Genomic DNA, 12,501 nt, shown 5'->3' with positions numbered 1-12,501 from the left:
GGGGACCTGGAGCGGCACCTTGTGACTGTGGAAAATGCAGGTCTGACTCTGAGACGGCACAGCCGACCTGTGTGGCAAGGAAGCCAACCTGGACCGAGAAGGCAGGACTGCCCACCCGCAGGCGAGAACACCGCCTGGCAAGGAAGGGTGTACGTGTGACAAATGTCACATGTCAACCCCAGGCACACGGGAAAAACTAGCAAGTTCGTGAAATGTATTTCTGCACCTACACGTGTTACCGAAAGCTCCCGTCCCGTTCGGTATGAGGAGGAGTCACACAGTCGGACTGAGAAGCACAAAGACAAACAGAAGCACAGCCTGGAACGTGCCGTGTCTCCATGGCCTCCGCCCGCAGCCGCTCCCGCACCCGCACGCGGCCCCTCGCTCGTGTGCGACGGTGGGACCCCAGACAGACACGGAGGGGGAACAGAAGTTGGATCTGCGCGAGCCTCCGGCTGATGACCCCTGAGGTGGAATCACGATGTCGCCCGCCCCAGCAGCCAGAGACGGAGGCGGCGCAGGGTGTGTGGCTCCAGGGGCCGGACGCTGGCCCAGCGGCACCGCGGCACCTCCGCACTGCCGCCGGTGCTGCCGCCGCCGGTGCTGCCGCCGCCGCTACTCGTACAGCAGGAACCTCTTGATGGGCTCCGGCAGGGGCAGCGAGGGGATCAGATGCAGTCGGCGTTTGCCAAGAGCTCTTCTCACGGCCACGCGGCACAGGTTCAGCAAGGCCCTGGGGACACCTGGACACCGTGGGAAGAAGGGGAGAGACGGGCAGGGGTTAATTCCTCTCCTGACTCTGAGGACCGAAGGCCGCCAAGCGGCTCGGAGGGTCACGGCCAGCTGCCCAGCTCTAGAGCGCGAGCCCTGCTCACGGGACAGCGCCCCCTCGTCTGTGTGTAGTGCCCCAAACAGGGAAGAGCTGACTCAAAAGCCCCGAAAGGCATGACCGACCACCCACTGCCCTTGGCCCACCCCAGGAGCCCGCGGGGGTCCGGGAAAGCTGGGCCCAGCAATGTGGGGGGCAGGCCGCAACGTCGCCCCGGCCGGCACAGCCTCGCCACGCCCTGCCCTGTGCAGTGGGCAGGAGCCCCGGCGGCTCCCCCTACCATGTCGGCTCCCACTACCCACCCGCTGAGTCCAGGGGTGCAGCCCAGGGGGGCGCGCTGACAGCTGCTCGGGAGAAGCAGCAAGAGACACAAGCTGTGAGCCATCCGCTTGGACACCCTCAGAACACAGGTGGCAGCAGGCGGGCAGAGGGGACAGCGGCCTGCACAGCTTGCTGGACATGGACTTCTGAGTCATAGAGACTCTGCCAACCCGCCCCGTGGGCGGCAAATTCTCTGCCTAGCGATGTGTTTCTTCATTAGCAAATCCCTGGTGCCTACACAAGCCAACTGCAGCCCCATTCTAACAGAAATGAGACTTCTCATCACACAGTCCCAAGCCAAGGAAAGGAAAGTGGGGGCCCTAGAAGATGGGCTTGCGATGTGTTGAAGGCAAACATTTAAAAATCAAGCGGAAATCAATGAACCTGGAGTCACAAAGCGGAGCAAAGGGCAACAGGGCACGGCCTCAGGAACCCTGAGAACATGTACCATGCAGACTTCCTGGCAACCAGGACTGGCACCTAGGGATCTGAAGCAGAAGACTACTCTGGAAGGCCATTCTGGAAAGCCCCTCCCCTAACTGCAGACTCTGACCAGGCGCTGAGTCGGGGGGGCTTCTAAATTGCATCCACTTGATTCATTCCAACGACCCGAACAGAACGCGTCGGCACCGGCCTCGGCCACTTACTCCTGGCCTCTCTGAAGAGCTGCAGCGCCTCCGGGTCCACCTTCCTCCGGCCCCTGGCCTCCGGGCCCAGGGACTCCCACGTCACCAAGCTCAGGTTGGCGCCGAAGTCTATGAGCAGGCTCACGAAGGCCGCCTCGCAGCCGTGCCGCAGGACGGCGTCCATGACGCAGCCGGGCGAGCCCCTGCAGAAGCCCTGCGTGTTCACGGGCCCGTTGCAGTTGAAGTCGGGGTTCGCCCCCGCCTGCAGCAGCAGCCGGAAGCACTGCAGGTTGTGGTAGGCCGCGCTGATGTACAAGGGGCAGACCACCAGCGAGGTGAGGCGCCGGGAGAAGGGGGGCCGGATGTCAGGGATCACGTGGTGGTTGATGTCAACGTCTGCCCCGTACCTGCAGGGACACACAGGGACATCAGGCCCGGAGAGACTGGCGGCATCAGCGGACGCCCGCAGCGCCCAGGAGACGGGCGAGCCCCCTGAGCACTGGGCCCATGGGAGACACCCAAGCACAGCCGTCTCCTTACGTCCGGCACGCGAGCAGCGGGCAAGCGCTGGCAACCCGCTCGCAAGGTCCAGGGGCAGGTCTTCCAAATCCTTAAAGACGTGACAATCCCATTACTTAGCCCATTAAAGGGAAAACTTCCAGATTTATCTTAGATCCCAAAACAACAATCCCGAACCCTGACAAAGGCCACACAGTAAAGGAAAAACCACCAACTAATTTCACTTCCAAGTCTCAACTTGGCTGTCGCTAAAACATTAGCAGAGAAGACCCCAAACGCTGAGAGTGACGCGCGGGACCTTGGGGGCCGCTGTAAGAAGGGAAGGGTCGTTCCAATATTAGAAACTGTGACTCCGAGAACCCAGGGAAAAATCATGATTATCTCTGTAGATGCAAAATAAATAAATAAAAAAGAAAAAGGCCTATGATAAAACTCCATGCTTACGCACGTTTAAAAACACTCAGTGAAACCCTGGCTGGTGGGACTCCGTGGCAGGGGCACCAGCCTGTGAGTCAAAGGGTCAGCGGTTCAATTCCCAGTCAGGGCGCACGGCCGGGTTGCAGGCCGGGTCCCCGTCAGCCCTCTGCTTCCCGGGCTTGGCGGCTACAGGTCCAACCCACCGCGGTTGGGAAACAGCCTTTCGATTGTGGGCAGGAGTCTCGGCTGTGACGGCCCACTGTGCGCGGTTCTATGCCATTTTATACCCACAGACTTTGGCATCTGCGGGGGTCCTGGGACCCGCCCCCAGGGGTGCCGAGGGGCGACCACAGTCAAGGTTTAGAGGACTCAGAAGTTACACGCGGACTTCAAACCGCGCGGGGGTCGGCGCCCCTAACCCTGCTGCCCTTTCACTTGTAGACTTGACTTAAACCACGCACACACAGAGGGTGGGCACGAGCAGCTCTGCAGTGACGCTGCAGTAACGCAGCAATTGGTAAGTAACACAAGAGCTGTGTCTCGCGGGCTCACAGCCGTCAGCCTCTTCTGGCCGGACCCGTACATTGTGAAGTCAGGAAGCGCAAGCCCTGGACCCGGGGGCGGAAAGGCCACCAGAACCCAGCTGTGCCTCTGGGGCACCGTCCGGCCAGGACGGAAACACAGCTCGCCAGCAGGGGGCTCCTGCGGCCCCCAGGGTGGGGGGCATCCTCACGGATGGGTCCCTGAGCGAAGGTCGGTAGCTGTCAGGAGCCTCTTGTCACTCCCAGTGACAGCTATGACAGCCATGACGGCTGGGCGTGAGGAACGATTCACACACGGGAGCGCCTTCAGGGCCCCACCTGGGACGGGCCCTTGTCACTGCTCTCAGGGACACTCCTATCAGGCAGCCAGCTTTCCAAGGCCGAGCACAAGCTGCCCATCTGGGTCGTTCCACTGCAAGCAGGGGCCGCCGCCCACAGCGCGAGGGGGGGCGACGGGCAGGGGCCTGTGGGCCGGGCCGGCACGGGGGGCAGCGGCGGGAGGAAACCGGCTCCCTGCCGGGGACCGCCATGTGAGTCCGTACGCTAACACCAGGACCCAAGGCCTGCCGCTGCTGGGACAGAGTGACAGGTCTGTGCAGCGGAGGGGCCCAAGGCACCGGGCCGCGAGCCTGTGCGCATTGCCTGAGCTCCGTGCAGCAGGAGGGCCTGCGAGCAGCGACCCCCAGACTCCCTGTGGCTGCCCTGTCCCTGACACCTTCTCCACGGAAGGCAGCCAGGACACCCGGAGAAACCGCTGGTCCCAGGGCTGAGGAGAAAGGACAAGCCCAGGAAATCTTGTCACGTGAGCGAGTGGGGAACACGCAAAGAACACGGACGGGACAGAAGGCACAGGGCCGGCTTCACGGGGCTCCCGGGCCCGAGCCCAGACAATCTGAGCACCAAAATAATTAACAACGTAGTTAACTAGTAACAGCTCCCAGGGCGAAGGGAAACACGTCTAATGTGAACACAGCAGAAGCATGGTGAGGAACAGAAGACGCGCGTGCCCCTCCACGGAAACCCACCGCCCACGGAGGGGAAACGAGTGAGCTCGCGGGGGAAACCCTGGCAGACACCACATCGATCGCGGTGGATGGTGGTAACGTGAGCCCGACACCACGGGCGCCCGACAGAACGCAGCGGGAGGCGCAGCCTCACTCCGCCCGGCAAAGACGCAGGGCCGGACTCGAGCCGGGACCTGCCCGCGGGCCAGCGCACGGGGACCTGAGCCGGTCCTGCCAGCCCCCCAGGCTTCTCCACCACATTCCACCAGAACTAGGACGTGGAGTTTGCAGGCAGCGATGAGGACGGGGCAGAGGGACAGCACCGCTTCCCGTGCCTCCCCCCAATGGCTGGCCCGCCGTCACAGACCCCAGTCGTGCGGGGCCCGCGGGGGTCCACGTGTCCCCGGGGAGCACGGGCATGGCACGCACTGTGTGTGTGCTCACGGGACCCCCAGCCCCCTCTGCTGCCACCGTGCAGCAGGTCCGGCACCGTGGATGCGAACGTCACCTGCGTGCCCCTCCCTCCGCCCCCAGACACCCTGGGAGGGACGAGGAGACATTTCAGAACACACACCAAGACCAGCAGACATGTCACCTCACACGCTCAGCCAGTCAAGGCAAGGAGGCTGGATTTCAGGCACTGACAGTTCTTCCCTCGTTCCTCGGGGTCTGTCTTCCAAAACGGCTGTAATTTCGGGCAATATGACGCCTGCGTCCACTCATAAAAATGCACGGGATGAGAGCCAGTTCATTTCCATCCTGCAGACCTTCCAAAACTTCCCACCGCTTTTCACATCACCAGCACGGAACCCCTGGGGCAGCTCAGGAAATCAGGGTAACTTCTGCACACAGAGAAACACTGCCCTGACCTCTTTTTCAAAAACATCACCCACACGTATCAGGGGAATTTATAAAGAACAAAAGGGAGGTTCTCTGCAGAGCCAATGGTGAAACATGCAAGAAAAGGGGGGGGGGACTCTGAGTAGTGTCGACGAGGCCACCACACGGTACGTGCGTCACACAGTGACTGGAGCGCCCGCGTCGGGGCAGGGCGGGAGAAGGCGGGGTGCTCCCACGGCGCCAGCCCCTCGTGCCCGCTCCCCAGCCAGCCGCCTGACCACTCAGACATACAACACTCTCCAACGTGGGGATGCGTGTTCTCGGGACCTCCCTGCCCGGCAGTGTCCCCGGGGCACAAGTCTCGATGCCGTGTCTCCAGGAGGGCACCGTGCGTACCTCTGAGTCAGGCCGGACCACAACCGAATGAAATGCCCAAGGGGTTTCTGGAGCCGAGATGAAATGTCACCGATTAGTCCTACTCAGAAACATTTCCAGGTTCACAGTGAGTTACCTTCTCCAAGAGGCGGAACTATGGGGCTTAGGTTATCAGGCCAGGAACCCCAACTTTGTCGCCCTCTCATACGACAACCCCACGACCCCACCCACCCTTCTGGAAGCCAGCGTCCCAGCCACTCAGGACATAAAAGCTCCTGATGGGATAACTGTATTCTCAAAACCATGTTCTGTGCTTGGCAAGGGGTACACCGGGTCCCTGCTCCTCGGACCACGCACCCCCTGCCACCTGCCACGCAAGCCTTCCCCAGCCCTTGGCCACCTGCAGCGCGCCCTGCCCACCCCAAGGGCACTGCCTCCTGAGCGAGGGAGGCGGCCAGAAGCCTCTGGAAGCTGGACAGGGAAATGTGACCCAACTCAAACAAGGGGAAAAGGTCACCAGACGTCCAACTAGAACAAGACCACACACCACCCAGAACCCTGGAAAGGGAAGCAAAGAAGGCACAGACCGTGGAACAAAGGGATAAAACGGAGGTAGCAGAAAGAGACCTAACAGCAGCTACAGCAATGTGAATGGCGTTAAAAACAAAGAATCCCAGCCCTGGCTGTGTGGCTCAGTGGACTGAGTGCTGACCTGCAAAGCGAAAGGTCGCTGGTTCGATTCCCAGGCAGAGCATGTGCCAGGGATGTGGGTCAGGTCCCTGGATCGGGGCGTGCGAGAGGCCACCGATGGGTGCATCTCTCGCACACTGATGTTTCTCTCCCTCTCTTTCTACCCACCCAAGTAAATAAAATCTTAAAAAGATAAAAGTAAAATAAAAACAGAGTCCCAGACAGCCCAGGAATAAAGGTGGGCACCAGAGAACTACCTGACCCGGGAGGGCCCCATCCAGCAGCTTCACAGCGACAGGTGACGAGCCTCCAAGGAAACCACCAGGTTTTTCATTCAAAAGACCCTTTGTTTTGACAACGAGCATGATCGATAAGCAAGAACTTCATGAGCTAAATTAGGATCAAGATACAGAAAACAAAACTACCAGAACCACAGGGGCACACAAATCACACCAGTGACCAGAGACTAAGAGAGTCTCTGAAATTGGGGCAGATCCGATGGTTAAAAACATCAAAAAGAAGAACGTGGTGCCCTGTGCAAACAAGCACCACACTCAGGTGGCCTGACAGGAACAGAAACAGGGCTTTTAACTCAAAGGGTCCCTAAAATGGAACTGAGATGGGTCCTATTATGTGAACGCAATGTAATAAACTAGGTAAAACTTCTTCCTGCGTAAGTGTAAGAACAAAGAAGTAATCAACTTCAACTTTACCCACTTAAAAATGAGGAAAAACTTAGTAGGTAACTTTGCGGGTGTGGCCAAAGCTACATGCAAAGGTAAATTAATAACCTTGAATATTTACATTATTAATCAAGAAAAGTGAATAAGCACTCAACTCAAAAGTTATGAAAAAAATTAAGGAAAATATTTTTAAAATAGAGAAATAATAGCAGTGACTCAGTAAAAAAAGAAAACAAGGGAGAACGAAAAAGCTAAGCAGCTCTTTAAAAAGGCTAACAAAGTAGACAAATCCTCCAGCAAGTCTACTCTGAGAGAGGAAGCCAACGTGGAAAGCAGGGCACGAGGCCCGGGGCAGCCCCGCGGAGCCCCCGCCCCAGGCCCGTCGCCCACCTGATGAGCGCCTGCAGGATGTCCGCCCTGCCCACGCGGGAGGCGTGGTAGACGGGCGTGCTGCGGTGGTGCCGGCTGCCATTGGGGTCGGCGCCGGCCTCGAGGAGGATCTGGGCGCTCTCCAGGTGCCCGTTCACCACGGCCACGTACAGGGCCGTCTGTCCCTTCACGTCCACCAGGTCCACCTCCGCGCCCTTCCGGATCAGGAAGTCCACACAGTTGCCGTGGCCCGCGGTGGCCGCGATGCGCAGCGGGGTGCAGGGCAGCCAGCCGCAGCACCAGACCGACTTCTCATTGATGCGGCTACGAGAGAGCACAGGGGCCCCGCATGAGGGCACAGCGGGAGGCCGACCAGGTGGGGGACGGAGAGCCGGGGCAAGCTCGGAGGAGGCACCCTGCGCCTCCGCAGTGCGCCCGCGTGTGCTCATCTGGCGGGGCCCCGGCGCGTGGCAGCACGGCAACGAGGAGCCCATTCGACAAAAAGGAAACCCGCCTTAGCGGCTGTGGCTCAGCGGATGGAGCGCCGGCCTGGGAACCAAAGGGTCACAGGTTCGATTCCCAGTCAGGGCACGTGCCTGGGCTGCGGGCCAGGTCCCCAGTTGGGGGCACGCAAGCGGCAACCACACAGTGATGTTTCTCTCCCTCTTTTTCTCCTTCCCTTCCCCTCTCGCTAAATATAAGTGATAGCTCAGAAAACAATAATAATAAAATAAAACCATGTCTATAACTTTATAAAAAAATTAAATACAGCTAAAAATTAAATTAAAAGAAAAAAGAAACAGAAGATTCACTCTACCTGAGTATAAAAAGAAGAAAATACAGTAAGTACTCGGAAAAGCACTATAAAAACCCTTGGTCTAGACAACAGGGTGGGGACTGACTGTGGGAGCCGGGAGGCGGGGGCAGGGGAGAGCAGGGAGGGGCAAATGGGACAACTGTAATAGGACAGTTTAAAAAATGAGAAAAATAAACTCCTTGGTCTAAGACCCAGCTGAGCTCTCTCATTCTGCTGACTGTACCCCCCGGTTACACAGGCACTCAGGGTTTCCTCGGGGCGTGTGTCATTCACATTAATGTGCGTGTGGAGCCCTCTGACGCCCTGTGACAATCCCTGAGGACGTTTAAGAGCTTCTTGTAGACACTGGCACCTGCTCTGAAGGAAGAACACTACGACAGCACCGGAGAAGCAGAAAGAGTCCCACCCCTGCAGCGTCAGAAAGCCCCCTTGGGGACTGGCCACAAAGGCGGTCCTGGCCACACACAGGCCTCTCTTCTCTCAACCCGCTGCCAGCCCAGCCCTGGGGGGGAACAGGAAGACAGGAAAAGCGGGGTGCGGTCCCAGGTGCGGAGTTTTGAATCTAGCTGGGACTCCAGTCTGAGACACACGAGCCATCAGAAAGCACCCCAGGGAGAAGACTCGAGCTCTCCCAGGTGCCCCAGGTCGGGAGAAGGGACAGCAAGTCCCGCTGCTGCGAAGGAAGGACTGCAGCCGCTCTGGCAGGGCCGGCGGCCTGGGCAGGAGAACCGGCGGGGCGCTGGAGCAGAGCGGGCAGGACGCTGAGCCCCCAGCGCGCACGCCGGCACGACAGGCAGCCGTCCCCAGGCCTTGGAGGCCGCTGCCCGGAGACCTGAGGAGCCGACAACAGCACACCAGGAACGAGGTCACGTGTGGTCCATCAGGAGGTGGGACCCCGGGGACACCAGCAGAAAACAAACAAGGAAGCCTGATTTACGAACACAGTTTAGGATAAAGAGCCACGGGGCTGTTCAAAGGGGCAGGGCCACCCACTCCTGGAGAGAGTGACAGTGCCACTCAGTAACATCGAGGAAGCTGGCACCGAGACAGGCCAGCGGCTGCCAGAAAACATCAAGGTCAAGTGACAGAGCTGGGCTTGCACTCGGGTCTCCCTGCCCACAGGATTGGCCGTGTCCTACGGGGCTGCCCAGGCTCCCTGGGCTCCTGCGTTCCCCATCCCCTGAAGCCAGAGGGCCCCCGGCCCTTCGCGGCACACCAGACAGCGCCCCCACCTGCGGTAGCCCTCCTCCTGCAGCAGGCTCCGGAGGGTCTGCAGGTCCCCCACGTAGGCGGCGTCGTGCAGCCGGGTGTCCTCGCAGTGCTCCAGCGGGTGGTCGCAGAACTGCTCCCGCAGCCACTCCTTCAGATTGGGACCTGCACTGGAGAGAGGGGCCCCTGTCAGCTCGGGGGGCTGGCCCACGCGAACCAGAGGGGGCCCCGTCTGCAGCGACCCCCCTCTTGGGAAGACATCAGGAACTCCCAAAGCACTAAAAACGACTGGGAGTTTCCCTGATAAAAGCGGCCCATTCCTGACACCAAACGTGACACGAAGAATAACTTCCGAAACGTCGGTGGGATGGGGGACAGTGAGCCAAACCCACCCAAGAGAAGACCCCACATAAAACAAGGGGTGTGTGGGGGAAAGATGCTGGCCCCGACTGCCCGCATTCGGGTGGGACCAAGCACAGGCGTCAAGCTCACCCCACACAGGGTCCCTCCCCTTCCCCGCCCCGTGCTGATGTCACTCCTGAGTCCCTGGCTGCACACAAGCCGGCCACAGCACAGTGGCGGTGAGGCGTCCCCTGCGCTCCAGGGCTGGGAGTCCCCTGGCAGCAGGAGGTCAGAGAAGGCCGCAGGCAGCCGCCGGGCGAGGGTCACCCCACCGCACCCGCAGGCTGGCCCTTAGGCATTAATTGCAAATCCCTTGGGCCCTCCCACCCCCAGACCTGCAGCACACTGAGCAGCAGCGCTGCGTGGACGCCGGGACCCCGTCTGGGAGGCGGCGCCAGCCTTTCTTCCACCAGACCCCGCTCTTCCCACCTGAACACCTCACTCCACCCCGTTCACGAGATGACACCCCAGCCCCCAAGGTCCTGGCTGTCCCTGGCATCAAAGCCCAGGGTGCAAGGGGCTCTGCCTGACTTGCTCCCGCCCACTGGGAGTCCCAGGCCCAGCCAGGTCCAGCCAAGACTGGGTGCTCCCCAAACGCTGGCTGCGGGGGAGGAAGGAGGGCTGCCGGGCGGTACTCGCACCGATCTCCACGGCAACGTCGTATCTGAACTGGTGCGGAGTCACCAGCTCCCTGGTTTACTGGGAAAGGGGTACGTTCTCGGGGCGGATCTCCCTCGGAAGGTGCCCGCGAGCACGGAAGGTCCGGGCCACGCAACAGCAGCTGACACACACGGCAAACTCCGACGGCAGGCGAGGGGACCCCGCCGCAGGTTAGGGGGCGCCGGCCCCTGCCGGGCCCCTCGTGCAGGGCAGCGGCGTTTCAGGGGGAGACCCTAAGGCCTACGGCTGTCGGGGTGGTGGGTCCCCGCGGCCTGAACGAAGTGTGCCAGAGCCGCCCCTCGGCTGGCGGGGCCGCGCGGGCCGCGCTGCGTCACTGACCGCTCGCGGCGACGGTCGCCCCGCGGGTGCGGGTGGAGAAGAGGCACCTGCCCGCCGGCGGGGCCGGCTTGGCGGCTTGCCCGACCGGTGCCCGCAGGCTGGAGCGCGGCCCGCGTCCTCGGCGAGCAGTCCCGGCGGGCGGGCAGTGAGATGCAGGGTTCCCGGGGAAGGAAGCCGGCGCGCGGGACGGCAGCGCGCACGTTACCTGCGGGCCCCAGTCCGGCCCGCCCGTCGGGGCCGCCGCCCTCCGCCATGGGCGCTCCGACCTTCGGCCGGTCCGCGGCCCGCCTCCCGGGCCCGAGCGCGCCCGCCGACCGGAACCAGCGCGACAGCGACCGCTTCCGGCACCGCGGCAGGTGGGTCGCGTCGGGGGCGCGACTTCCGGGGGCCGCACCCCTTCTGCACGGGCGTGCGCAGCCCCGCGCAGGACGCGGGGGACCCCGCCCCGCCTCGCTTCCCGACGGGAGCGCGAGCGAGCGCCGAAGCCGGAGCGCGCGGTCGGTCCCCGGGGCCCGAGCTCTGCGCGCACCGAGGCAGCGGGGGCGTCTGGGAAACGCACGCACGCCGGGGGCGGAGCCTGACGCGCAAGCCGGGAGTCCCGGTTGGTCAGGACCGTCCCCGCCCCCACGGAGAGGGCGTGGCCGCCGCCTGGAGGGTGTGGGCGGGGCCCCGGGCTGGAGCCGACCCGGCTTCAGCCACGCGGGGCGGTTAGGACCCCCCAAGGTTCGCACCGGCGGCGGTGGTCCGGCTCCACGTGTCCGCGCGCAGCCCCGCGCTCGGAGCAGCCCCGCCGAGCGTGGGCGCGGAGGTGCGGGACTCCAGCTCTGTTCCCCGCAGCAGGCTGTGGTGGAGGGATTCCGCCGCGCTGGGCTTCTTTAATGGGGTACTCCATGAGGGCTCCCCCCAAATTCCGTGCACGAAGTGCTGGCGAACCCTGCGGACTGGGTCGGTGCTAAAGCAGGGCTTCCCTTGGCTCCTTCCGCGCTCCCCACCCGCAGACCAGACGGCGTGCCTGGCCTCTGCAGGAGGAGGCGCCGAGGGCCCGGGTGGACGGGCAGCGAGGGCGCACGCGGCAGGCGAGGGGCGGCCCTGGGTCCGAGAGCTGGAGCGGGGGGTACGGCGGGGGGCCTGGCGAGTGTGAGGCCGGAGCCCCTCACAGCTGTGCACGCGACCCGCTGGCCCTTGCGTTGCGATAAGAAGACCAGGCTGGGTGCCCGCGGCCGAGATGCCCGACGCCCTGGGTGGCACCGCGCGCGCTGTGGACCTTGGCAGGCTCTGCTGGGCGTTGGTTGGGGGAGGGGGGCTCCGTGCACCGCTGTTTGGACCTGATAACAGCAGGGCGCACCCTTGGCACTAGGGCCGGGGTGACGCCCACGGTACTGCCCACTGGCCCCCACCGGAGCTGCACAAACAAACACCTGGGAGCCTGAGCCTGGCCCCGGCGGGGCGGCTCGGTTGGTTGGAGCATCGTCCCACGCATCAAAAGGCTGCGGGTTAAATACCCGGTCAGGACACGGGCCGAGGTTGCAAGTTAAAATCCCTGGTCTGAGGTGCAAATGGGAGGCAACCCACCGAGATGGATGCCTCTGCCACATCGATGTCTCTGTCTCTCGCTCGCTCTCCCCATTCCTCTCTCTCTGAATCAATAAAAGCATATCCTCGGGTGAAGATTTAAAAATAAAAAAACACGTTAGCCTGGGAACAACCCAGGTCCAACAGAGTGTGGATGAACAAATGTGGTCCCTCCGCACCAGGGGACTTGGCTCAGCCTTGGAAAGGAAGGGAGGACACCTGCCACCACACAGATGAGCCTCGGGGACTTTGTGCTGAGTGGAACAAGCCAGTCCCAGCAGGACAGA

General features: G+C 62.1%; 1 protein-coding gene across 2 annotated transcripts; it reads right to left on the bottom strand.

Moving 5' to 3' along the window:
• Positions 1 to 597: 597 nt before the first annotated feature.
• ASB1 (ankyrin repeat and SOCS box containing 1) lies at positions 598 to 11,567 on the bottom strand. Of its 2 annotated transcripts, none has more exons than XM_090285243.1 (5): positions 11,374 to 11,567; positions 9,265 to 9,411; positions 7,237 to 7,539; positions 1,798 to 2,183; positions 598 to 743 (listed from the first exon to the last, which is right to left on the bottom strand). In XM_090285243.1, exons 1-5 carry the CDS (start codon positions 11,532 to 11,534, stop codon positions 616 to 618), a joined length of 1,125 nt encoding a protein of 374 aa, XP_090141369.1. In that variant the 5' UTR covers positions 11,535 to 11,567; the 3' UTR covers positions 598 to 615. The 2 variants fall into 2 exon arrangements, with proteins under 2 accessions (XP_090141369.1, XP_090141376.1); XM_090285250.1 differs by lacking the exon at positions 11,374 to 11,567 and adding an exon at positions 10,848 to 10,962 and having other exon boundaries at positions 9,265 to 9,406.
• Between the last annotated feature and the right edge of the window lie 934 nt (positions 11,568 to 12,501).

Source organism: Furipterus horrens, unplaced genomic scaffold, assembly GCF_987537825.1.
Source record: "Furipterus horrens unplaced genomic scaffold, mFurHor1.1.pri manual_scaffold_1, whole genome shotgun sequence".
In the NCBI taxonomy this organism is placed as follows: domain Eukaryota; kingdom Metazoa; phylum Chordata; class Mammalia; order Chiroptera; family Furipteridae; genus Furipterus; species Furipterus horrens.
This window is presented reverse-complemented; position numbering and strand designations above follow the sequence as displayed.

Excerpts from the sequence above, each read along its gene's own strand:
- ASB1 (XM_090285243.1), bottom strand. The coding sequence starts at position 11,534 with ATGGAGTACCCCATTAAAGAAGCCCAGCGCGGCGGAATCCCTCCACCA. Across the intron at positions 9,412-11,373 it reads GAGCCGGACCACCGCCGCCG|TGCAGGTCCCAATCTGAAGG; the intron begins GTGCGAACCTTG and ends CCCTCTCTCCAG. Across the intron at positions 7,540-9,264 it reads CAGGAGGAGGGCTACCGCAG|CCGCATCAATGAGAAGTCGG; the intron begins GTGGGGGCGCTG and ends GCTCTCTCGTAG.